This window comes from Magnusiomyces paraingens, assembly GCF_902498895.1.
Source record: "Magnusiomyces paraingens strain CBS 517.90 genome assembly, contig: contig1, whole genome shotgun sequence".
Taxonomy (NCBI): Eukaryota; Fungi; Ascomycota; class Dipodascomycetes; order Dipodascales; family Dipodascaceae; genus Magnusiomyces; species Magnusiomyces paraingens.
Genome location: NW_022474067.1, coordinates 1 through 25,065, shown reverse-complemented (window position 1 = coordinate 25,065; position 25,065 = coordinate 1). Strand labels below are relative to the sequence as shown.

General features: G+C 35.6%; 9 protein-coding genes across 9 annotated transcripts; 4 read left to right on the top strand and 5 right to left on the bottom strand.

Moving 5' to 3' along the window:
• Positions 1-111: 111 nt before the first annotated feature.
• On the bottom strand, positions 112-6,893 carry SAPINGB_P000009 (uncharacterized protein; the record flags this gene model as incomplete). The annotated part of the gene is made up of 2 exons (XM_031994734.1): positions 112-6,690; positions 6,738-6,893. 2 exons carry the CDS (start codon positions 6,891-6,893, stop codon positions 112-114), a joined length of 6,735 nt encoding a protein of 2,244 aa, XP_031850625.1.
• A 902-nt stretch (positions 6,894-7,795) lies between these two features.
• Positions 7,796-8,446, top strand: SAPINGB_P000008 (uncharacterized protein; the record flags this gene model as incomplete). Its single annotated transcript, XM_031994733.1, has 1 exon — positions 7,796-8,446. One exon carries the CDS (start codon positions 7,796-7,798, stop codon positions 8,444-8,446), a length of 651 nt encoding a protein of 216 aa, XP_031850624.1.
• Positions 8,447-8,484: 38 nt separating this feature from the next.
• Positions 8,485-9,446, bottom strand: SAPINGB_P000007 (uncharacterized protein; the record flags this gene model as incomplete). The annotated part of the gene is made up of 3 exons (XM_031994732.1): positions 8,485-9,230; positions 9,292-9,307; positions 9,357-9,446. The coding sequence occupies 3 exons, from the start codon at positions 9,444-9,446 to the stop codon at positions 8,485-8,487; spliced, it is 852 nt and encodes a 283-aa protein (XP_031850623.1).
• A 1,701-nt stretch (positions 9,447-11,147) lies between these two features.
• Positions 11,148-13,531, bottom strand: SAPINGB_P000006 (uncharacterized protein; the record flags this gene model as incomplete). Its single annotated transcript, XM_031994731.1, has 2 exons — positions 11,148-13,231; positions 13,432-13,531. 2 exons carry the CDS (start codon positions 13,529-13,531, stop codon positions 11,148-11,150), a joined length of 2,184 nt encoding a protein of 727 aa, XP_031850622.1.
• A 1,122-nt stretch (positions 13,532-14,653) lies between these two features.
• Positions 14,654-15,955, top strand: SAPINGB_P000005 (uncharacterized protein; the record flags this gene model as incomplete). The annotated part of the gene is made up of 1 exon (XM_031994730.1): positions 14,654-15,955. The coding sequence occupies one exon, from the start codon at positions 14,654-14,656 to the stop codon at positions 15,953-15,955; it is 1,302 nt and encodes a 433-aa protein (XP_031850621.1).
• A 672-nt stretch (positions 15,956-16,627) lies between these two features.
• SAPINGB_P000004 (uncharacterized protein) lies at positions 16,628-18,879 on the top strand (the record flags this gene model as incomplete). The annotated part of the gene is made up of 2 exons (XM_031994729.1): positions 16,628-16,667; positions 16,715-18,879. 2 exons carry the CDS (start codon positions 16,628-16,630, stop codon positions 18,877-18,879), a joined length of 2,205 nt encoding a protein of 734 aa, XP_031850620.1.
• An 843-nt stretch (positions 18,880-19,722) lies between these two features.
• On the bottom strand, positions 19,723-20,709 carry SAPINGB_P000003 (mitochondrial 37S ribosomal protein uS9m; the record flags this gene model as incomplete). The annotated part of the gene is made up of 1 exon (XM_031994728.1): positions 19,723-20,709. One exon carries the CDS (start codon positions 20,707-20,709, stop codon positions 19,723-19,725), a length of 987 nt encoding a protein of 328 aa, XP_031850619.1.
• Positions 20,710-20,910: 201 nt separating this feature from the next.
• On the top strand, positions 20,911-21,198 carry SAPINGB_P000002 (uncharacterized protein; the record flags this gene model as incomplete). The annotated part of the gene is made up of 1 exon (XM_031994727.1): positions 20,911-21,198. The coding sequence occupies one exon, from the start codon at positions 20,911-20,913 to the stop codon at positions 21,196-21,198; it is 288 nt and encodes a 95-aa protein (XP_031850618.1).
• Positions 21,199-21,328: 130 nt separating this feature from the next.
• SAPINGB_P000001 (uncharacterized protein) lies at positions 21,329-22,480 on the bottom strand (the record flags this gene model as incomplete). Its single annotated transcript, XM_031994726.1, has 1 exon — positions 21,329-22,480. One exon carries the CDS (start codon positions 22,478-22,480, stop codon positions 21,329-21,331), a length of 1,152 nt encoding a protein of 383 aa, XP_031850617.1.
• Positions 22,481-25,065: the final 2,585 nt, after the last annotated feature.

The window sequence follows — 25,065 nt, the reverse complement described above, 5'->3', positions numbered from 1 at the left end:
AATTAAATTAAATTAAATTAAATTAAATTAAATTAAATTAAATTAAATTAAATTAAATTAAAAATAAACTATATATTTTTTTAAATACATTCATTATGTTGTGCAAAATTATTAAATTTGCTTTAAAAGAGATTCCCGGTCAGAAGGAGAAAGTTTCTTAATTGCTTCGGCCAAACTAGAAATAGTCTGATCACGATTCTTTCTGGCAAGTGAAAGGATATAAGAGGTAGTGTTATCTTTGCGCAGAGCAGTAATGTTCTGGGCAAGAGACTTATGATTTTCTTCAAGCCACAAAGCAACAGACTTGTCATTATCGTTGTCATTAATCTTAGAGCTATACCAAGATTTCAAACGGGCAACTTGTTCCAAACGAGTAGACTGCGGTAGAGCTTCACTGATTCTTTGGATAAGATACTCTTCATTTAATCTTCTGCGAATGCGCCAGAAAAAGTATCTTCTAGATTCTCTCCAGGTCAAAGCTTTGCGAATAGCCCCCTTGGCCTCCATTCTTCCAACACGATCATGAAGATCAGCAAACTGGACAGAAATCTGTTGATAAATGGGAAGAAGATTTTCTTCACGCTCGGCAAGTTTATCCTTAAGCTCATTGACTTCTGCTTCGGATAAACCACTAGTCCGAGCTTCCTCAATCTTACGAGTCAAATCAGCATAAACACTATCAAGTCTCTTCATGGTGGCAACAAGCTTGTCTTTTCGGAATTTAATACCGACCATGCCTTCAGGCTCTAGAACACCAGCCCGGGACTCTTCATCGGCATACATTTCCATCATGTCGGAATTGATGGTAGGATCAACAACAACCCAAGAGCCACCACGAAGCTCGCCTGTAGGGGGAATGTAAATCATAATAGGCTGCTTGTAGTTAACAAGTGCATCCACAATGTAGGAACCATACTTCAAGACTTCGTTGTACATGTCTCTCTGACCACCGGAAAAGCCTCTCCAGTTTGCAAGAATCATAAGAGGAAGTTGCTCACCCTGATTAAAGTCATTAATAGCTTGAGCGGTCTTAAAAGCAGAATTAGGATACCAAACTTGACCAGCTTCTTGCAGCGTGACTTCAGTGGAATCGGGGTTAGCAGGATCTGCTGGAATAACATTGTCAACGGTTCTGGTTTCAACGGCAATAACACCGAAAGGAATACCGCCAAGACGTGCTCTACCAACAACAACACCTCTAGCCCAACCACTCAAAGTTTCAAAAAAGGAGCCCTTATCAAAAAGACCAGATTCAAAGGTACCATCGGTGTTTTCACGCCCAGCAATAAGCCAACGGACATCATAAGGTTCGTTGCGAGTAGGTGTGTATTCAACGTCACGATCCCAATTATCACCAGTTTCAAGAACAGGAACCGGCAAGTCGCGAGCACCGGGAACATAAGACATCCATTCCACAATTTTTTCAACACCAGCAAAATCGTCATTAGCAGTCAAATGGGAAACACCATTTTTGTACATGATTTGTGTACCACCAAGCTGAAGATTGGAAGAGTAAACCTCGCGACCAAGAAGCTTGTTAATGGCTGGGGCACCAGTGAGAATGATAGGCTGACCCTCAATTTGGATTGATCTTTGTCCCAAGCGCACAAGGTACGCACCAATGCCGACAGAGCGGCAAGTCACCAGAGTGACTGTAAAAATATCCTTGTAAGCGCGAGAAGTGGCACCAGCAATGAGGCCTGATCCTCTCAAACATTCAACACCAAGACCATCTTCTAGCCCAACAATGGTGTTAATCTTGTATCGTTCTTCTCCATCTTCAACAATGCGCTCAGTAATGACAGAGCTTTTCTTTCCGGAAGAAACCAACGAGTTGTAAACGTCAGGGGTGAGATAAAAATATCTAAAACCCTTCGTTTGATCCTGTTGATCAACCCAAGCAACAGAAAACAAAGGCAGAATTTCTTCAGCAATTCCAATTCGAGCACCAGAATTTGCCGAAAGATAAATGCGAGGAATACCTTCCTTGCGGGCAAGCTCAGTAACTGAATTGAAAAAGGCGTCCTCTTGGGGACCAAAAGAACCAATTTTGAAAGTAATATCATTGGCAATGACGACAAACTTACGGCCGTGAGGATATTCAGGTGTTTTAGCCGTAATCTTCCAAGCAACCATACCAATAGTATTAGTTCCGGGTTCACGGTTAATTTCGGAAAGTTCTCCAGACGCATCAGAAACTAATTCAATAGAATTGAAAAAGTCTTCAGGCATTTTCAGGTTGGGGAACTTTTTCCAGGCAGAAGCAATTGCTTGACGGAAAAGATCCGGGAAATCATAACAGTAAGTAGTTCCCATAAGATGAGCCTTATATCTTTTAGGCTGAAGTGACTCCTTTGTGGAGTAAGGGGTGCTAATAGGACGAAGGTGCATACTGCCAGGCTTACCAAGCGACTTGAAAACCCATTCATTCTTTTCATTTCTAACTTCAGCATATAGCTCCGATTCCACAACGTAACCAGAAACGTTGTTAATAAGAGCACGAAGAGGGTAGGTTTTTCCAGTTGATGGTTCGTTAATAACAATCCGGATTTCAGCACCAGTGACACGAAGTCGCCAAAGTCTTCTGCCAAATCGTTCCAAAAATCCACCGAAAGCGGCCTCAACTTCTTCAGGGGCAAGGGCAAATACAGCAGAAAAATTAATAAAAATATGATTAAGATCAGAATTCGAAGTTCCAATGACTTCCAGAGCATCCAAAATATCCGACATCAAGCGATTTGCTTCAGAAATAAGATATTCAGAAGTGGAAATCTCATCTCTAAGTTTTCCTGGACGTACAATGCCTCTCGTGAAAAATCTTCTGTCAGTAGGTGCATTTTTGGCTGTTGCCTCGTAAACGTGAATATTTCTGTTGTCGGTAAAAATAGGCTTGATATTAAAATTTGAAAGACGTCCAAGCTCAAGTTGGAAAGCTAAGGCAGGCTCAATATGACGAATTGTCTTATGTTCCTGATAATCTGGCCCACGGAAAGTAAAATACTTCGGATACGATCCAACGCCTTCACCAATGACGAAAGTAACGCGACGAACATTTGAATTTAACAAGTCTTCCTTGTAATCATCAATAACTTCTTGAAGACGGCCAAGAATAGTATCGTCATCAAGATGTTCAGCGGTCTTGACCATGATTGAAAGAACATTGCTTAAAATCTTAGAAGACTGAGAAGGCTGTGGACGTCTTTGAGCAGCAAGCGAACTTTGGGCAGCGGATGAAAATTCGATACCACCAGAACGTCTAGGGAAAAATTCAATAGCATTAGAAAGTGCCTCTTCAATTTCATCAAAATCGGATGCAGGAGAGATAACACCAGTTCTAACAGGGTCCTGATCTGACTTATCCGCCATGAAGGTAAGGTCAGAAACTGAAAGAGAACGAGAAATATCTTTGCCACCTGGAACGGATGATGTTTGGGTCATAGTGTTGAAAGCAGCCTGCGCAACAGAAGAAAGTTTAAACTTCCATGCAATAGCTGGCTTGTTTCCAGTTTCGTTATGGTAGTTAAGCTCAAGAATGGTGTAAGCACGGCAAGCACGTCTAACATAAACCTCAAGAGCAGCCAAAACAACATAGGGATCAGAATGAGTGAAAAACTGATCCAAAACGTCAAAGACAGTGTAACGAGAATCAATGACCTCACGAAGAGCATCAAGCTTTGGAGTACGGCGTTCATATCCAATTTCACCATAAGTAGTTTCCACAACTGAAGAACGAAGAATATGCTCAAGTTGATCAGATCTTTCCTTGAGGGATGGAAGAGAGCACTGAATAAGGATTTCACGAGCTTTCAAAACGACCTTCTGAGTAGAGCGTGACTCCAGTTCGACAATATTCTTAAGAGATGGTCTTAAATATTTAGCAATATTAGCACTATCAACAGTGGAAGGCTGATACTCATTGAAAATTGCAAGAATAAGATTATTCTTGGCACCAACTTGACTATGTGAAAGAATAGTCATAAGAACAAACTTGATGTCATCACGATGTTCATCTCTAAGACGTAGAATTACATCTTCATCTCTCAGATTAGGATGCGAAAATAACTTTTCAATATTATAATATTCCTCCAAAAGACTGTTAATAACTTTGAACTCATGGGCAGCAAGACCATCAGAATACTGGTTACAAATAGAAACAAGAGGTTCAATTGCTTGGTTAAAGATAAAAGCATCACTAGAGTCTTGAGGGATAAACTTATCAAGAGCCTTAAGAAGTTGTCTCGCAGGAAACTCTGCTTTTCGTGATTTGGCTTTCTCAACAAGAGAAGAAAGTTGAGCATCTAATTTTTGCGGGATTCGAGAATGAAGAGCAGAAGCTTGTTGAGACCACTGTCCAAAAGGTAAATCAGGGTTGCGAAGAACTTCAATAAGCTCCTTAACAGTGCGATTCATAACAACTTGATTATCAAAACCAGTCAAAATATTTTTCAGAGTTTTATACAAAAGATCAAATCTTTGGAAGGGTTTGGTACCAACTACAGTTGGAGCACCCATATCAGGAAATTGACCTTCAAATGGTTTGGCAAGCTTTACCTTAGACGGATCATCTAAAGCTAAAATTCCAAGAATATCACCAGCTTGAAGAGTAGAACCAGGTTGTTTAATAGGTTGAACAACACCATCTTCCTGAGCAACTAATGGCATATACATCTTCATGACTTCAACCTCAGCATAAGGTTGGCCTGCAGTAACATGTTCACCGTTTTCAACCAAAAACTTAACAAGCTTACCAGGGGATGGTGTTCGGAGTTGAGTAGGATCGCTTTCAACCTCTAAAAGGCATGTTTTAGAATCTATAGAAAGACGGGTAGCACCAACCTCTTCTTTCCAATAAACACTATGAGACTTTCCACCGACGGAAACAAGGATGCCACCATCGATCAAGGCTCTGACACCTACATCAATTTTAGAACCATTGCTGAACAGTGTGTAGGCATCAATTGATGAGCGGGTAGCAGTAAACTTAAATCTTTGCCCTTCATAAATAAAATCGATAGTGAAAATTGACTTCAATGTATCTTTTGAGGGTGCTTGACCTTTTTCAAGTGACTGTCTAACTTCCTCAAGGTTTGCCTCAGCAGCAATGTGGGCCTTGGTAGCGGCACCACAGATCACAGCTACAAACATATCAGGTCGCTCAACAGTAAGCTTCTTAGAAATAAGTTCATCAAGCCAACCAGTAGTAATAGTATTTTGTTCAAAATCAGGAGTCTCAAGAAGTTTAATTAGATATTCAACAGTTGTTCTAAAGTCACCACGAATAGAAAGCTCTTTAAGAGCAACAACCATGTGCTGACGTGATGCCTTTCTATTTTCGCCAAAAGCAAAAATATGGCCAAACTGCGAATCAGAAAACGAGTGAATACCACCCTGATTACCAACAGAGAAATAACCCCAAACATTGGAGCTAGATCTAAAATTTAATTCATGCATCATTCCACTTGATGGTTTAAATCCTTCACCAGGATCTTCAGATGTTATACGGCATGCAGTGGTGTGACCACGAGGAACTGGGCGGCGTTGAGTTTTCAGCGATTCTTCCGAAGAAAAGTCAAAATCAATAGGAGTAGATGTATGAGGATCAACACCATAGAATAATCTAATATCACGAATGCGGTGCAATGGCAATCCCATAGCTATTTGAAGTTGAGCAGCTGGGAGATTTACACCAGTGACCATTTCAGTTGTGGGGTGTTCGACTTGAAGACGAGGGTTTAATTCTAAAAAGTAAAATTTATCATCATGGTGGGAATATAAATACTCCACAGTACCGGCAGAAACATAGCCAACAAGTTTTCCAAGACGGACTGCTGCCTTCTCCATCGCAGTAAAGGTTTGGGGATTTGCAATTGTAACAGGGGCTTCTTCAATAATTTTTTGATGTCGTCGTTGAACCGAGCAATCTCTACCGAAAAGTGAAATATTGTTTCCATATTGATCTGCAAGCAGTTGAACTTCTAAATGACGGGCATTTCCAGCAAGTTGCATAATAAAAATAGGAGATCCGGGGATTTCGCCCTCAACTTGGTGGTAAAGAGAAACAAAATTCTTCTCATCATCAACTTTTCTAATACCTTTACCGCCACCACCTTCGGAAGCTTTAATCATGACTGGAAATCCAATCTTTTTGGCCTTTTCAAGGCCATCCTCAGGACCTAAACAGCACCCTAATTTGTAAACTTCATCTGAAATAGAGACAAGGCCAGTATTGGAATCAATGTCAACAGCATCGACACCAGTACCAGACCATGGAATACAAGGAACTTTAGCATGTTGTGCAACAATTGTGGAAGAAATTTTGTCACCGAGGGATCTCATGGCCGAGCCTGGAGGTCCAATAAAAATGATCTTTTTAGGAGAAGCAGCTAAAGATTCAGGAAGAAGAGGATTTTCAGATGCATGACCCCAACCAGCCCAAACGGCTTGACAATTGTATCTTTCGGCAATATCAACAATCAATTCAACATTGGCATAGTTGTTATTATTTGTTCCTCCAGGGACCTCGACGTATTGATCAGCCATTCTGATATAGTCAGCATTGGCTTCTAAATCTTCAGGAGTTGCCATGACAGTGAAAGAAATGGCTCGTTCGTTGCCAAATGTTTCGTAAGCCCACTTTCTGACTGATCGGATATTCTTAACAGCAGCAATACCATTATTTGCAATAAGAACCTATAAAGTATTAGAAAACGATACAAAACTTGATAGACTTAACTTACCGATTGAATTACTGTGTGGCCACCGTGTGATTTTACAAAGTCTTTGACTTCGGATTCAGGGGCAGTCTCTACTGTATTCAAGCCAATGAAATGGCTTGAAAGTTTCGAGTGATCATACTGAGAATCGTTTGAATTAGAATTTATTATGGTAGACATGCTGAATCTATGTCTAAAAAAGCGACTGATATGTGGATTAAAAGAATACCGGTCTAGCTCATCCAAAAGTCAGTGATTTTGTATAGAAAATAATGCTATCAAAAATGACTTACAAGATAAGAAAACACTCCTTAAAAAAGGGTATTTATGATTCAATGAATAGTATATTATAAATTGGAGATTTTGTGTTGACTGAAATACAATCTATGATCGATTGGAAAAGTGTAAACTAAAAACACTTTCTTCCTGTCGAAAAATATTATTATTATATGATAGTAAAAAAAAAAAAAATAAAAAGGGATCAATTAGATATATATTTGATCAAAATATATATTTAGAGAATAATTTAAATCAAACGGAGAAAAGGATCAGAATTTTATTGGTTTGAACCGTTTGGATAGCAATCGTGAACTGAGTTTGTTGGTTGACACCCCAACAATTATTGTGACTTACAACAAACTTACAACAAATTTTGTTGTAACATGTTCCCCAACTATGTATTCTAGGGATGTAGCAGGAATATTTACGTTTAAACTTTCATTTTTTGAAAAAAAGGATCTCCCGAAAATACTAAACTTATGTATACAATTTATATTTGCTAAGGAGTTATTTTGGGGCAACTTGATATCTTGTTGGATGTATCCAGCATTGCTGATCATTAATTAAATATTTAAGTAGAATGAGCTCTTGTTCAAGCTGATTTGGGTAGTAGCTATCTTGCAAAATTTGAATCACCGGTATTCGGCCTAATTTATTTTTTTTTTAAAAAAAAGGTAATATCAGGGTTCGGGTTAATATGAAAATTTTTTATTCTAACCCACCAACGAGATCCCCGCCACCAAGTAATTTTACGGTAAACTTCTCAAACTTTTGCACAGATCAGAAATTCATACACAGGCAACATGGGCTGGTTCTTTGGAAATAATAATAATAATAATAGCAATGAAACCTCGGCACAAGTCTCTAGTATAGAGCCTGCTAAATCAGAATATTCACTTGGATTTGATCCGTCTACTGTTAATGTCTCATCGATTCTTTCAAGTCCTATTGATTCTACGAAGCTTCACCCGTTAGCCGGTTTAGACCGTGGACTCGAATATCTCAATATTGAGGATGATGCTCTTTCTTCCCTACCAGGTTCACAGGGTATCATTCCTATTAAAGGTTGGACGGATGACCTTTGTTACGGTACAGGTACCGTTTATCTATTGGGCCTTGGTGTCGGTGGTGCTTACGGTTTAATCGAAGGTCTTAGAAAGACACCTGCTGACGCTTCATTTAAATTAAGACTGAATGGTATTCTTAACGCTGTGACGCGACGTGGACCTTTCTTAGGTAATTCTGCTGGTGTTCTTACTTTGATTTACAATCTCATCAATGCTTCTATTGATAAATACAGAGGGAAACATGATGATTGGAATTCTCTTGCATCTGGTGCAATTGCTGGAGCAATGTTTAAATGTACAAAAGGCCCGAAGCCTATGCTTATTGCTTCTGGTTTAATGGCTGGAGCTGCTGGTGCTTGGTGTGCGATAAAACGTGCTATTTTTTAAAATGATAAATTTTAACTGTATATATTATTATAAGCATATCAAATAAATCTTACTCGCTTACTTGGTTCTATAATATCTTCAGCCGATCTTTTTAACATTTGATTTTTTGCCCTTAACTCCTCTTGTTTAACTTGTTCCTCAAGTAATGTTAGGGGAGATTTAAAAATATGGATGAACTTGTTCATATCATCCTCCGTAAGGTTATTCAATGCATCATCAATCTGTTCCATCGTTTTAGATTGAGCAACCTTTTGATACAACTGAGATTTCCCAGGAATCATTCTAGCTAAACAAAACTTTGTATTGACGACATGGTTGTCAAATTTTTTGCAATATTCAAAATATTCCCTTATTATTTCATTCCAAGGGATCTGACCTTTTGAGTTAAAACAAGATGGATTTGCTTCGGCTGCTCTAGCAATCATGGCACCATCAACCCCATACTTTTCAATAACATGATCCAAATCTTTGAACCCCTCAATATCACCATTCAATAAGCACATAACGCCTGCTTTGTGGCATGTGTCAGATATCTTCTTCAATGACGTTCGAATCGAAGGTTCTCGAGGACGCATTGGTGTTGTTCTGCAATGAATGGTAAGACATTTTATACCGGTAGTAACTAGACGTTCAACAAGACTTAAAGTCTTTTCTTCTGTTTCCAACAATCTAATTTTTACACTGATGGGGATATTGAAAGGATCTCCAACTTGATCAACAAGTGAAGTTAGAATGCTCACAAGTTTATCGGGTGTTTTTAACAGAGCCGCACCCATTCCAGAGTCTGTTTTGTTAGTAAAATGAAAAGGATTGGCCTTATCCAATAAATATTCAAAGTTACTTACGGATTGAAAAATGTTTCTTAAATTAATGTTAGTTTATTGAATAAATAGAAAGCAAGTTTACTTACAGGACAGCCGCTATTAACATCTATCGCAGACACATCATTAACAACCATTTTTGCAGCTTGAACAGCAAGATTGGGGTCAGCAGTCCCCATTTGAAAAACTAGGTGATCCCTTTCTAATTCAGGGCAAGTTCGAAATGCAATTTTGTTGTTTTTTTCAATAAAATCATAGCATCTCGTCTTTTCATTCCATACTCGACTACAACTAATTATCTTCTTATCGATAACTTCAGGGGCTTTATATTATTAGCTGTTAAAAAACAAACTTTCTAAAAATTGTAATATCACATACACCAAACAAGACTTGCGCCATGCTTTAATGATAATAAACGAGTCGGTAATTCGCCAACACGTACCTATAAACATCCAAATAATGTTAATTTTCTAAAATACTTGTGACATTATAGATTTTAAACAAACCATTGGCGCCAAAACTAAAGCCCTTTTATAATCCACCATTATAGATGCGAATTAAAATAACAAAAAAATTCATAATTGAAGCCAAAATAACGGGATGGATAGTTGTTTATAGCCTTCCAAAGTTAGAATGGTTGCGGCCAGGACCGAAAAAAATTTTCGCTGAGTAAGCAATTCGGTCAATAATACGTTATGTGTGGAACGGCATTGGTAAAAAAAAAAAAAAAAAAAAAAAACCGTGAAACCATTTTCATTAATCATTAGAATAGTATACAAGATATAGCCTTTTATATACTCCAACCAAATATTTTGATTTCTTGAGTATATTCCTCTGCAGATATCTTTTCTAAGATTTCCATGGCTACTTCATCTGCAAAGGTATTATCTGTTGCGGATGACCTTATGCTTGCTGGAGGAAAAAGCATATTTTGAGAGCCATCCACCATCATTTCAGACGCTAAAGATGGATATGTTGACGATGATATTGATGGAATTTTTCTGTGTGATGGTGGTTTTTTTAAAGGAAGCGGGGCCGACGGTGGCAGCATATTTTGTACTTCTTCATTCGGTTCAAATATGTCAGTAGCTTTCGTGTAAGAAATATAATCGTCTCCATGTGAATATACACTAGGGCCTGTAGGTGTTATTGGAAATGTTATTGATGGTGGTTTTGAAACATTTCTTGAACTAGTAGATGACTTTCTGCTTAATAACGAGCTGGCTCTTTTTAATGATTCAGTGCCTGTTCTTTTTATCGAACTCGCCCGCGATAATGTCGAAGAACTGCTTGATTCAGCTGAATGAACTGAACTTGCTTTATTGTTTTTCTCTGTTATAGTACTAATTGTGTTTGTATGTTGCGTAGGGTCTGTGGCATTAAAGTTAATGGCATAGAATTTGTCGTCATTATCTACCTGGTGCTCCTCCAAAGACCCGCCATTAAATTTTTTGGATACCGAGTTTTTAAATCGTTTCGTAAGTGTTCGTGCTAGGACCATGATGAATCTTTAAATTGGTTTATTTTTACGAGAATAAGAATTGGTTTATCAGATGAAAAATTGAAAGAAACAGTTTATGACAAAAGAGGCTGGGTGTGCAGCATTAAGCGACCATAAAGAAATGTTTAAGTAAATTTCAGCACATGTAACATTGGTACTCCCTAAGTACTAAACAAGACGTTGAAAGCCAAAAAGTTAATTTATTTCAGGGTCTAATATCACATGATTACCTAGATAAACCCGTTGGTTCCTTATTACGTTATCAGTAACCAAGATGTATTACTGCTTTCACACAAGTAAAAATAATAATGCCTTTGAACCAAAACAATTAAATCTAAAACTATGCTCACTATCTACCTGGCGCTCCTCCAAAAACTCATTAAATATTACCATCCCATAATGTTGCGACACGAGGCCAAACACGTTTATACAAAGCCATCGCAACAGTATCTTGGGCGTGAATTTTCCGATCAAAAGTTGCTTTAAAATACCCATGAGTACCAAGAGGCTCCTTAATATAACCAGAATTTCCCATACGTGTAAATAATGGAACAGCCTTAAACCACATAATGTCATCACGATTAAAAAACATGTATCGAATGGTGACAACACGCTTATGAATCTTAAACGGATGTCCAGTTAATACAGACCTTTTAGCCAAAATACGGGAATGGTCAGCGTTAAATATAGATCCAGTTGCAGCTAATCTAAGCTCTTGGTCTACCTTCTTGAAAAAAAGTGTGGGAACATTGCCAAACATAATAGGTGCAATAACTGTAGCAGTAGCAGATTCGCCAGGGTATATAAATCGCTGGTACTTATAAACGTTGTTCGAGGACTTTCCAGCCTGTGAAAAAATGGGGTTCGCAGTATATCTTCGAGGTCCGCATTGAATGATAAGAGTTTCCTTTGCAGCAATGGGTTCCTCGTATTCCGTACTTTGCTGGATAGCGAAATTAAGAACAACCATCTTGTTTTCGTATTGTAAAAGTCCATATAAGATGAGTGGTGCTTGGCCCAATAATTCCACAAGATTTCTATCACATTTGATGAATATTGTGACTGGGGTACCAACATCAATGCGGGCATTTTGCAAGGATTCCTTTAAAACTCGGGTTCGGGTTCCCTTGTAATTGGCAACGCGAAGTAAACGCTTCCATTCCTCAGGTGCTCTAGAATCTTTTTCATCTGCGTCCCAGGTACAGCTTCGAAGATTTTTTAATCCTCTGTATCTAATCATACGGTCCTTCGCACTCACAGTAGGTGAAAGCTCAATCTCATCAGGAAAATCAAGATTGTCGCGGGCCCGTTGTCTGAATTCTTTTAATTGTAACTCTTCTTCATCTGCGGCAAGATCAACAAAATTATCCATCTCAATTTCTCCTGCGTCAGTAGGCTCATATTCAGATGCAACAGGCTTGCTTATTCCAAAATCTCCCTCTCCATTTTCATCTTCCATCTCTTCGTTGTCGCTAATGTCTTCGTCCGAAAATTCATCATCATCTAAAATCCAACGAGCCTGGTAACTTGACATTCCCTTTGGAATCTTTCGAGATTTTAATTTCTGATCCAAATCTTCTTTGTATTCATCACGGAAATAAAGGTGATCATCTAGTCTAACACCTTGTTCAATTGACGGTTCAGCCGTCATATCATATTCTTCTTCGTCGCTCATCATGTCGGCATCTATGTTAATGAATGGATCAACATCGTCCTGTGAACTGTCAGGGAATTCAGACTCGTTAGATATGTCTTCCTTTAGAACAGAATGTCTTTGAAACTGTCTCTTAGCTATTTTAGCAACTTGAAAATCTCCAAAATCTGGGATATGGATCAATCGGTTAGGATCGATGCCCTTTCCACGAACAACACCCTCAACCGCAAGATAGCCACCATTTTCAGAATTTGAATCATCTTGCCAATAAAACTTATCGGCTAAAATATAAGGCCTTTCATCTCTCCAGTTTATTCCCTTGGGGTATTTTTGACACAATGATCGGCATAAATTCAAAGATTCTGCTGAATTGCTTATTGTAAAAGGCTTGTCACTACTAGGGAAAAAGTGAGAAAAATAACTTGAAAGGGAGGATTTGACTTCGGTTTGCTTTTTGATAGTATCAACATCGTTTAAGTTGCTTATAACCGAAAATACAGATGAAACTCCTTGAGATTCGATTGTACGAATGCAAAGTTCGCCAAACTTATCGACTTCCTCAGTAGCAGAGAGAGCAAAAACAACAAAATCAGCAACTTTAGCAGAGTCAATAATAGCCAAAAAGCTCGCTGGAGGTATTACAAATGTAAGATTTTGCTTGAAACGATCCAAATAAACTGATGTTATTCCAGGACTATTGACTTCTGCTTGTTGATCAACAGAACCAATAATAGAAGTTACAACTGATTTCGCATCGATACTTGAAGAAAGAGGAACAATAGTAACAACTTTAGAAAGTCCCTGTGAACCTGAAAAAAGTTTTTTGTTGTTGTTCACAACGGATACCTTTTGTTTTAAAATTTGTTTTGCTGTATTTTTTCTATCATTTTTGGTTAAAATATAGGGTTTCCCTTTGCTATTGGAATCTTTTTCAATCTTTCCTATCGTTTTATGTTAATATATATCTCAATTTATATATCGCCATATAATTCATGTTATAACAACACACCTTTCTGAACTGTCTTGATTTGCCCCTTTGTAGAATGTCTCGATTTAAAAGATTTATGATTCTTCTTTAAAGTGGCTCTATGATGTTGAACACCACTCATTGTTGATTACTGTTGACTTTCAACTCACTTCAAATAGCATATTTGAGGATTTCCAAAAATCCAAAATCAACTTTCCAAAATAAAATTTTAATGATTATGTAATGATTGTAAATAATTATTAAAATAATTAAAAGGGCTTAGCCCTAATAAATTATTGCAATTCTCACAGGTGACTGCTAAATTGGGTAAGGGTTGAAATTTTTTTTTACAGTCTTTCTAGTTGTATCGAGAGAAAAAAAAAAAAAAAAGTCTTGATTTACTTATACTCCTGCTCAACTCAAGTTCAATATCACAAACTTGCAAACCATCAGATAGGTATGTACCTATGCAGTGAGATTTTATGAAACGAATTTTTAATATGATTGAATATTAACTTTAGAATAGCAAAAATGGCTCACGAGAACGTTTGGTACTCCCACCCCAGAACTTACGGCAAGGGCTCTCGTCAATGGTAAGATAGAGAACTATGCTTTGAAATTATGTTTTACTGACTTTACTAGCCGTATTACTGCTTCCCGCAATGCTGTTATCCGCAAGTACGGTCTTAACATCTGCAGACAGTCTTTCAGAGAGAAGGCTGCTGATATTGGCTTTGTCAAGTACCGATAAATTCAAATATTTCTATTTGGTTTAATAGTGATATAAATTAATTTAAAAAAAAACATGGAATATTGAATTTATGTTAAAATTGTAAATATTTATTGTATTACATTGTAGATTATAAAACGAAACTAATTTTTGTTTATTTGAACATGGCTTTATTTTTTGAGGTTCAATGTGTAGTTGTTTATTGCCAATATTAGTTTAATAGCTGATAATACATCAATAAGAGTTAACGCAAGGATTGACTCATTTTCAGCAGCAAAAAATTGTAACTTGACACATACATGTTAACCTTATTAACTTATAAGTTAACTTGAAAACTGTTAAGTTCTATTGATTCTCATGTAACTATTAAATAATTCTCGTAAGCCATAGTATGTTGAGTATGTTGAGTAATTCACAGTCATAAAAAAATTACCTAATCGCAATAATAAAATTAAAAAAAATTTTTAAACAAAACTGATGTTCCTCAGCATCTTTAATTAATAATTATTAAGAACCAAATTTCAAATTTCAATCATGGAGGTTACTATATCTCGTGGCGCTTCCGATGGTGGCATTCCTTTATTCACTTGCAACACTTGTGGTCTTTCATTTCCGACTGCTGATTTACAGCGGCTTCATATGAAAACCGAATGGCATCGATATAATCTTAAACGCCGTGTTGCGCAGCTTCCGCCTATATCAGCCGAGATTTTTGCCGAAAAGGCTTTACAAAACCAACAAGAAGAATCAGATCATACGAAAAAGGGGAATCGTGGTGGCAAACGACAAGTCACGAAGAAAGATAAGCGTCTTGAGGAAAAGCAGAAACGAAGGCTTGCATCTAATTTAGCGGCTCAGGAAGCCTTGGATAGCGCTCGAGAACAGCTTGATAACAAAAGAAGTATAGATTTGGAAAGCGTCGATTCTTCTACATTTTCATTAGGAGATCCCATATCCACAAACAAAACACAAATTGATACGGACACCGAATCGATCTCCGAGATCAGTGACACCGAATCAAGTTATTCCTTAAATGATAAAGATTTGGAAGACGAGGAAGGTGATGATGAAATTGATCGGGAAATCAAAAGACGATTAAGAAAAAATAAACCTATTCCACCGAACGTCTGTTTCATGACAGGCCGTGTGTTTCCATCGCCTGAAGAAAATGCAGAACACCTTCGTAAACATTTTGGTTTGTTCATCCCTGAACGCGAATATTTAACCGATTTGACTGGTTTGATGACATACTTGGGAGAAAAAATTGGATTGGGAAACATGTGCCTTTACTGTAACTTTGAATCCAGATCACTTGAAGCTGTACGTGCTCATATGATTGCTAAACGTCATATCAAGATTCCTTACGAAACGATGGATGAAAAACTTGAGATATCCGACTTTTATGACTTTAGAGGTTCATATAAGAAGGAAACTAATGAGACGACTATTGTCAAGGGCGCAGACGATGATGATGAATGGGAAGATGAATCAGCGTCGGAGTCTGATGAAGAACTTTCTGAAGGTGATTATGAAGATGCAGCTGTGGTCTTAGAATCTGGACTGGAGCTCGCAATGGGCAACCTTCGGGCTGGTCACAGATCTCTCGCCCGTTACTATAAACAAAATCTTCCATATAACATTATTCCTGAAGACCAAGGAACTCTTATTGCTGCGGACAGAAGGGCTAATAATCTCGTTAAAGAACGTGATCCTGTTCGTGAAAAATTAAGAAAGCAAGCTGTGAGAGAACAAAATATGTTGCAAAATCGGGAAAGACGCAGAGAAACTAAAACCGTTAATTTTCAAACACATTACCGAGACCAGCTTTTACAGTAGTTTCATTTATGATATTCAATGCTATGTATTTTACAATTTATTTAAATAATAATTTATTTTTTTTTTAAATTTTTTCTTAATTTGTTAAAAGATGAAATGAATTCAAAAAGTGAAAATGAATTGATAAGTTATCTTTTTTTTTTTTAAAAAAAAAAAACCTTACATTCGGGGTTTATTAGCAGTCAATAATTATTGACTGGCTATTATTAATTAATGTGTGGTTATTATTAATGTAAATAATGCTTTAATGTGACAAAAAATTAACACGGATAATATAACAATTGCATGTTAGGTAGATCTCACTAGCATAGTTAATTTAATCAAGTGTATACCATCACAAAAGATCACGACAGGTAGAAAATTTTCATTCACTTATACTTGTTTTCACTTTCAACTTGTGTGAAAATTGAAAATGAATTCAGACAACAGAAATTTGTTGAATTTAATAAATTCGGGGAGCTACCGTCAAGCTCTTACGAAAATTAATAAAGAACTAAAAAAATCGCCTAATAGTATATACTATTTGGTAAGCATTTCATGGAATTTATCTTGTACATATCTAATATATAGTAGGCTCTTAAAGGACAAGTACTTGTTCTTCTGAATAACATTGAAGAAGGTCTTTTGTGGGCGGACAAAGTAGCTAATACAGGGATAAATAACCATCAGATTATGATGATTTTACAAGATACATATCGATGTGCAGGGCGGTGTATGTTATTGACTTTTCTTAACGTTATCTTTCTAACTCTCAATTAGTTGACAAATTACAGCAATACTTTGAAGCAGTTGCGAAGAAAACCCCTAAGGATGAGCAATTTATTAGAGATGTTTGGTTTGATACTATGCTAGCTGTTGGTGACTTTAAAGGACAACAGAAGGCAGCAATGGCTCTAAGTACATTGGGAAATAGAAAGTACACACTGTGGGCGATATCATGCATTTACATGTCTTTAAAATTTTCGAATGTTACCGACGTTGAAAAAACATTGTTTCCCAAATTGGCACTGGGCTTATTAAAGAAAACCGAACCAGTTAAGTCACCTCAGGAAGCTTATTTAAAGTGCTTGATTTATGAAATCAATAACCTGCCTAATGATATTATACATTATTTACAAACTGAAGAAGTGCGAAACTGGGACTCCCTTGATTTAAATATCATATTGTTTGAAACACTTATCAAGATTCAAGATTGGCAGGGGTTAAAAAATCAATGTATCAGAATTTTGAAGAATCTTTCTAGAGATGATTTTAATCATTGGAAAGGTTTAATCAGTGCATGCATAAATTTAAAGGATGTGGAGTTTCTCTACAAGTTCATTTCGGACTATAAAGTTGGTCAAAATTCTAAACTTGCTTTGGTTCATTTGTCATTTGAATTGGGTAATAACACCGATTATACAAACATTGTCCCTTCACTTAACGAGGCGACAGAAAAATATTTTGAATATATGGGTGATAAACGCAGTGTGTTTAATGATTTAAGGGCATATATGCTGAGCCCCCTTTTTGATCGAACTAAATGGCTTAAATTCTTAGACCAGATCGAAATCAAAAATTCTCAGCAGAATTTGCCAGTTAATGTTGAAAAATTCAGATTTTTATTTAGACCTGAGAGTTATAATGTTGATTCCTTGATTCAACATCAAGTTCATCTGTATAATGAGTCTAAACATTTTTTAAAGAAAAAAGATGATAAAGATTATCACTCAGGTGACGACTATCTTCTTATTGCAGCATATGCTATTTTGGAAACTTCTATTGATTTTCAATCATTGACAAAGGCTGCAGTTTTATTGGAACTAGCATGTGAAAATGATAAGCATCAGTTTTATGTTAGACTATGGCTTGTCGTTATTTATCAACTACTCGGTGCCTTCAAAAAATCTTTCCACCATTATTCCGTTTTGAGAGTACAAAACCTCCAAGTTGACTCCATGTCTCACTTTATTATAACACGCTCAATGTCTTTTTTTCCAAACGATAGCGTTTTGGTTAAAGCTATTAATACATACCAAACGTTTAATGATGAAGTGGTTAATGGGCTTTTAAAGGTATACGAAAATGATGTTTACACCCAATTGGAAAGTTTTTTTCAACTTCGCAAAGTTGTTGATAATAGTATCACGAAAAGCATCTTGGGGGTTCAATTGAGTCAGCTTTCTCATTACCCGCATAAGACTTTTGATCTAAGTTTTCTTAACTACACAGATACAGCTAAACTTGAAGACAATCGAGATTTTGATATCATGTGGGATATTCCACGACCAAATACTCACAGACTTTCACATATCATAATGCCTGGCCCCCGAGTTGGACCTAATTGGGTCAAAATACATGAAACCAAAAACGAAATCATTAAAAGTTTGATTAAGACGGATAGGCTTTCAGAAACTTCACTTTTACTAAAAGACCTTTTAAATGATAGAAATACTTTGATTGAATTAACAGAAGCAGAAATTTGGTCATGCCAAGTTATTTTATCTCTTGCTGAATCAGCTCTTAATAAATTGGATCATTCAGGATACGAAAAGATATATTTTACATTGTCTTCATTAAAATTAGATCTTCAACTTGGATGGAAACTAGTTCATACATTGTTTCAGGCATCAGAAATTTCTCTCATAATCAATGAATATGTTGTCAATCTTCATCGCCATCGCAACCAAATCAAATATGACAATCATCAAGCTGAAAACCTTAAAAATAATTTACTAGAACAATTTGTTCCTTTGATAAAGGAAACGGCTTTGAAAATCAAAAACTCACGAAATGAAAAGAGCCAAGCTGATATTGCGTTCTTAAATGATTGGCTTAAGGATAATAGAATCGATATGAATGGAGCTTTGATAGAGTCTGTTGTAGATAGTATTTATGCTTCTTTAGATGAGTCTCTTACATTGATTAGAACGACCAAGTTTTAGCAATTTATTAATGTAAATATGCTTATATATTATTCTTTAGCCTAATAGAAAAAAGATGGAGATATTTTCCTAGCCTTATTTCTTGTTACTTTTTATCGATAGTTTTGGAAGCTCAAACTGTGTTGGAAGCTGAAGGTACTTGGCCATATCATTTACCTCTTTAGTCCCGCGTGAAACTAGATATTTTATTTTTGTCTGGAAATATTAGATTTTGTCAAAAAAAAAAAAAAAAAAAAAAAAAGAACATACTGGATCAGTTTCTTTACTGTGCCGCAGAAAGTCACCGCGAGCCCAATTTTTCAACTCTTCCCTTTGAGATATAGAAGGTAACACTTGGCATGGTTAGTTCTTTTTTCAAAGAGAATTCATTAGATTCACATACAATAAGTTGATCTGACTATAAATCTCCATAATTGTCGTGCCTTTGCAGATTCAATAAACTTTTCTCTTTAGTTAAAACGCTAATTACTATAGATAGTTCAATCATACATATTCTAATGATAAATGTGAAGGGATGGTGCGTCTAGGTTTTACCGCTGAAGAATAATAACGAAAAAGCATTTTGTTTTTCATGACATCAAAGAATTATCCAGTTGCCTGTAAACCTATAAAAATTATTTCTGTTATTTCAATAATAATTATTTGTAACCTAAGCTAATGAATGACTTAAAAACTTACAACAGAAAAATAAAAAAAATAAAAAATATATAAAAATATAAAAATAAGTTCAATGAATAAAATAAATAAATAAATAGAAAACCGAAAACCGAAAACCGAAAACAAAAAAAATATATATTTATTTACAGGTTTAGAAAATATATACATAAGCCATATATATAGAAATTAACGCTTGACCCAGGTATACGACTTTCTGGCCTTTGGCTTGCCCGGCTTCTTTCTTTCGACCTTTCTAGCGTCTCTTGTAAGACAACCAGCACGGTGAAGTCTTGATTTTAGAAGAGGATTATGCATAACTATTCCTCTAGCAATAGCAAGAGCAATAGAGTTAGACTGACCGGTAAGGCCACCTCCCTGAACAGTCGCAAAAATGTTGAATTGACCGACAAGATCAACAACCTTTAGCGGGTATAACATAGCATCTCTATCCACCAAACGAGGGAAATATTCAATTAAATTCTTTCCATTAACAAGAACTTGGCCCTGGGCAGCCTCAGTATTTTTGGTAACATAAACACGAGCACTAGACGTCTTTCTCCTACCAACTGCTGACGCTCTACCAAATTGGTCCAAGGACTTTTGAAAGCTAAGAGAGCTTTTTGATCCTCTGTCACGGACAAACGGTCGGATACCCTCCCAAATCTCATTAGGCATAAGTTGGGGATCAATCAATGAAAGTCTGTTTAAAAGTTTAACAAGAGACTTGTATTGAATAGGCTTTAAACGCGACCCACCTCCAATAGCTGAGTATTCCTCAAATGTCATCCATGATACCGCAGCCGTTTCATCTCGAGTCACCGTGGGGAGATTAATATATTTGCGAAGAAGAATGTTTAAATTTCTCATTGTTTCCTCATGAGGCGGATTTGACATATAAAAAGTAGGGTCTTTGGGAATAACACGAAGACGGTCTAATCCTCTTAGCATATGCTCTGAATCATTCAAATTGACCATATCTTGTTGAGTGGAAGATCCAACATTACTGCTATTTAGATCCTTCACTAACTGTTGCTGAACCGAGGTATAAGGAGAAACAATACCGGGGAGATTAGACGACATGCATTTCAATGTAGAGCAGAAAAAACGACACTGAAACTGCCGAGTCGACAGGGCCTGAGGGGCTCTTGCAAGACATGTAAAAACAGATTTCATTGAAAGGTTGTTTGAGTTGAGATTTCCATTGAGGAAAAATATTTTTGATAGTAAACGACGTCGAGAAAAAAAAAAATTGAAAAGTATTTTGATTGGATCCCTAACACAGTATGGAATATACTTCGTTCTAAAATATACATATATTAAGTAGATCAACTTTTTTTTAATTACCACACAATCCTTTCCCTTTATCAAGTTAAAATGAACGAAGAACGCCGTCTCAAAGGAGCTTTATGGCATACAGTGTGCCAGATTGTCAATGATGAAACAAATGCATTAGAGATACCCCAGATTTCTCCAGAATATACAGCTGCCTTGACTGAGCTAGTGATTCAGCAGCTAATAACCATTGGATCAGATATTGAGGCTTTTGCTGTAGATTTACGAAAAAAGAAGACAATTACAATGGAGGATATTTTTCTTTTAACGAGACGAAATAAAGATTTACAAAATGAATTAGGAAAGCTTTCAACCTTAAAAACTCTCTGACTTCTATTTTAAGAATAAAAACGGAATTAAAATAAATTTTATTATAAAGGGTCTAAACATTACCCAGATTTCATCGATAATCAACATTGCAATGTATAATTTTGAGTTTTGGAATATTCACCTATTTATTTTACAATTTAAAGTCATCATCACTAGTTGGTGTCCAATTATTTAGAATTTTATATACTTCTTGTTTCATTTTCCGTCTATCATCATTGAGATTTTTAAAATCCAAGTAGGAAGTATTTTGATGTTGAGGAATATATTTAACGACATCCGAAAAGATCCCTCTTCTCGAAATTCGACTGGTCCCATTACCGGATAAGATTTTATTTCCAATTTTTACACCCGAAAATAAAACCTCGCTAGACTTTTTAAACGTTCCGCTTTTATCTTCTTGAGCATTTAAAAAGTAAATGAGTGATTGTGAACAAGGTTTGGATTCTTTAGACTTTTGAAAAGGAAAAGTAATCTTTGTAGGAAAAACGGTAAAAAAATGGGGAGAGTATGTGCCATGGATAGGGGCTTGAGTTTGTAAACCTTTTAGTCTTCCTTGGGGACCAAATGCTCGATTAATATCGGAAGTGCGATATTCAGACTCAGGAATAGTTAGCGAAGATAAATAAAAATTCTTTGGAGATATTATTGTTGATGTAGGGCCTAAAAGTAAGCTTGTGGCAATTTTCATGGCAAGTTTATCAGAACAAGATTTTGATAATGTAATAGGTGAATCGCGCCGTCCAGGTTTAGTGCGAACGTAACCTGTGTGAAAAAAATGTTCACGACCACGCAACGGCCCTCCAGGAACTACGGGCTCAATGGGGTCTGTCCATCGCTCATCTTGATTTAGATCACTAAGTAATGATAAACTTGCGTCTCCACAAGGAGCCGCAGAAATATACATGTGAATTTTCACATTTGAAAATCCTTCAAATAAATAAGAGCTAGCAGGATTTTCAATTGCCTGAATATATTTGCTATGGTGTGTAGGCAGTTGGGATATTTCATTTAATAGGAAGTGGTTAAATGTGCGAATTGCTAAAATCTCAGCATGAGAATCATGTAAAATATTACCATTGGAAATTTTGACAATAGCATCAGGACTTGCTTTAAGCCCAGTAGCAAGAGCGACACATTCCATTCCCTGAGCTGACTCTAGAACGATTCCAGCAAGTATGGTCCATTCTGAAGGTCTATTAGAAGATTTAACAGGCTTGCCTTTAGGTGGAAGCTTTAAAAACGTTTCAATTACACATTGTGCCACACGATCTGCAAGGACCATCTTGAACTTAAACTAAGCTGTTACTTCACTAATTTAAGTAATTACTTAAATTATAATTGTTATAACAATTATAATTATAAAATTTTAATTCTTTACAAATTTAACAAGGGTCAAAGCTTTATTAATATTATTACATGTAACAAATAAAGTTAAATGCAAATTTAACTACAGTTAAGCACATACTATTAACATATTTAATTAACCATAATTATAGTTTATGCTAATCCAAATACTTTTAATAAAAGTTATAAGCTTCTTAAATGAAATTTGAAAATCTCAATAGCCTCTTAGAAAATTATACACCATACACCACATAACTTATAATTTATAAATAAATATTTTCCTATACCATTCGGATACAATGAGAAATATTGCAAAATCTGTTTTTCCATACCTTTTTTTAGAAAAACAGGGGTTATTAAGTAGCTGAGAGTTTCTTTAGGGGTGTCATGAAAAAAAAAAAAAAAAAAAAAAAAAACAATTAGTTTGAAATTTTTGTAAAGCGCAAATATATTTATTTCTTTTTAAACTAAGTCTAGATAAAAATAGATAAATTTTCTAATGTACATGATAATCATTTCTGATAAAATTACAAAGTTTAATAAAGAGAAAATGATAAACTGGAGATAATTTGAGTTTCATGACGAATATTAATCTTAGTAACCGAAAATGAACTAAATATTCTAACACTTAAAGATACCAAGAGTCTCCATAATATGTATATATTCAAAAAATATAATTTCTCTGAATTGCATTTATTTCTGCATAAAAATGACAACAACGAAAATACTTACGTGACCAACTTTTGTTGTCCTTGTAAATTTTCATTCTGATAAAATATATCGTCGAAAATTCAAAATAGACGACAATCTAATAATATATAACTGAAGATCATATTTAATGGGTAGATCAGTTTCTAGACAAGTATTGTATTAAATTATAAAACCATACAGCTTACTATGGTGTCACTCACTTCAATTGAATTTTTTCAATTTTTAAAAATCTCAAAAACTTGGATATATTTTCAATATACCAATTTAAATTTTTTTTCTAGATTTTTAATACTTCAAATTGCCCCATAATATGCACCAGAATTAAAAATTCAGTTTTGAACTTTCCCTTGAAAGTTTGTCTAGACCTTTTCTCTGACATTTATTAAAATTTGTATTGATGAGGTTTAAATTAAAAATTTCTCTTAATCTTTTGCGTACTTGTTTTTCCTAGATCTTGGTCTAGAGAAATAATGTCAATTTGTTACTTAGATTCAAAAGAATTCATAATCAAGAACTTTCAAAAAGGATCATTAAGACTAAGTTACTACAAATCATTTCAACATAACTCCAGTTTCAACATAACTGAAACCTCAATTCTTTTTGTGATTAATACTTTTATGATCAGTTTTTTTTATATTTTTAAAGTATTTGTTGTCTTCAACGTTTTTTTAGAAATGTCTCACAGTTTCAATTAAGGCTTAGTTTCTCGTTTTGACTATGAACATTTCACTGAGAGAAAATAAACAACATGAAATGGATATAAATCATTAAAAATTTTCCATCATCCAGAAAAATATTAATTTTGTAGGCCAGTAATTTAAATTACCTAAAGTTTCTTTTATTAAACTATTTAGTGTGTGTAATAATTTTATGGATATAGTTTCAAGGATGACAAAAGGTAAAGCGCTTAAATATAAAATTAACTAAAATTGGTGATATACTAACGAAATTTTCTATGACTAGGACAATAAAATTGTTGAATTAACGTCCAAATATAACAAGGAGATAGAGACCATTAAAAATTTTTTTTTCATGTTTTAATTAACTTCAGGTAATTTGTTGAATAATGAAAATTATAAGGTCTGGTAGGTGAAAGTTCAAAGTAATGCAGCAGAACTTACAATTAATCGAGTCCCATCTTTTATAATAACAATAATCAAAATGCAAATGACTTTAATATCAAATATTTTGAAAAAAGATATTTGGATACTTGAAAAAATTGACAATTGAAGAATAATATATGGCAATGACAGAAAAAATTGTACAGATGCTGCAATTATGTAAATCTATAACCCTAAAAAAATATAAAACAAACAAACAAAACAAACAAACAAACTATTATTGAAAAAAAATTTAAGGTATACTATTCATTATATATTCAAAAATCTTGGTAAATATAACACCAATTCAATTTCCAGTTTCATCAAAAGGATACTATTTTCGTAATAGTAAATTAAATTTAGTAATTTGAAGGGCAAAGGGGGCAAGGGACAAGGGAAAGGGGAGACAAAGGGGAAGCAAAGGGAGGGGAGACAAAGGGGGCAAGAAAGGGGAGACAAAGGGGGAACAAAGGGGCAAAGGGAGCAAAAGGGGGACAAAGGAGGGACAAAGGGGAGCAAGCAAAGGGGAGACAAAGGGGCAAAGACAAAGGGGCAAAGGGGGGCAAAGGGAGACAAAGGGGAGACAAAGGGCAAGGGACAAGGGACAAAGGGGAGACAAAGGGGGACAAAGGGAAAGGGAGCAAGAGGGGACAAAGGGCAAAGGGGCAAAGGGCAAAGGCAAAGGGGGCAAAGGGGGACAAAGCAAAAGGAG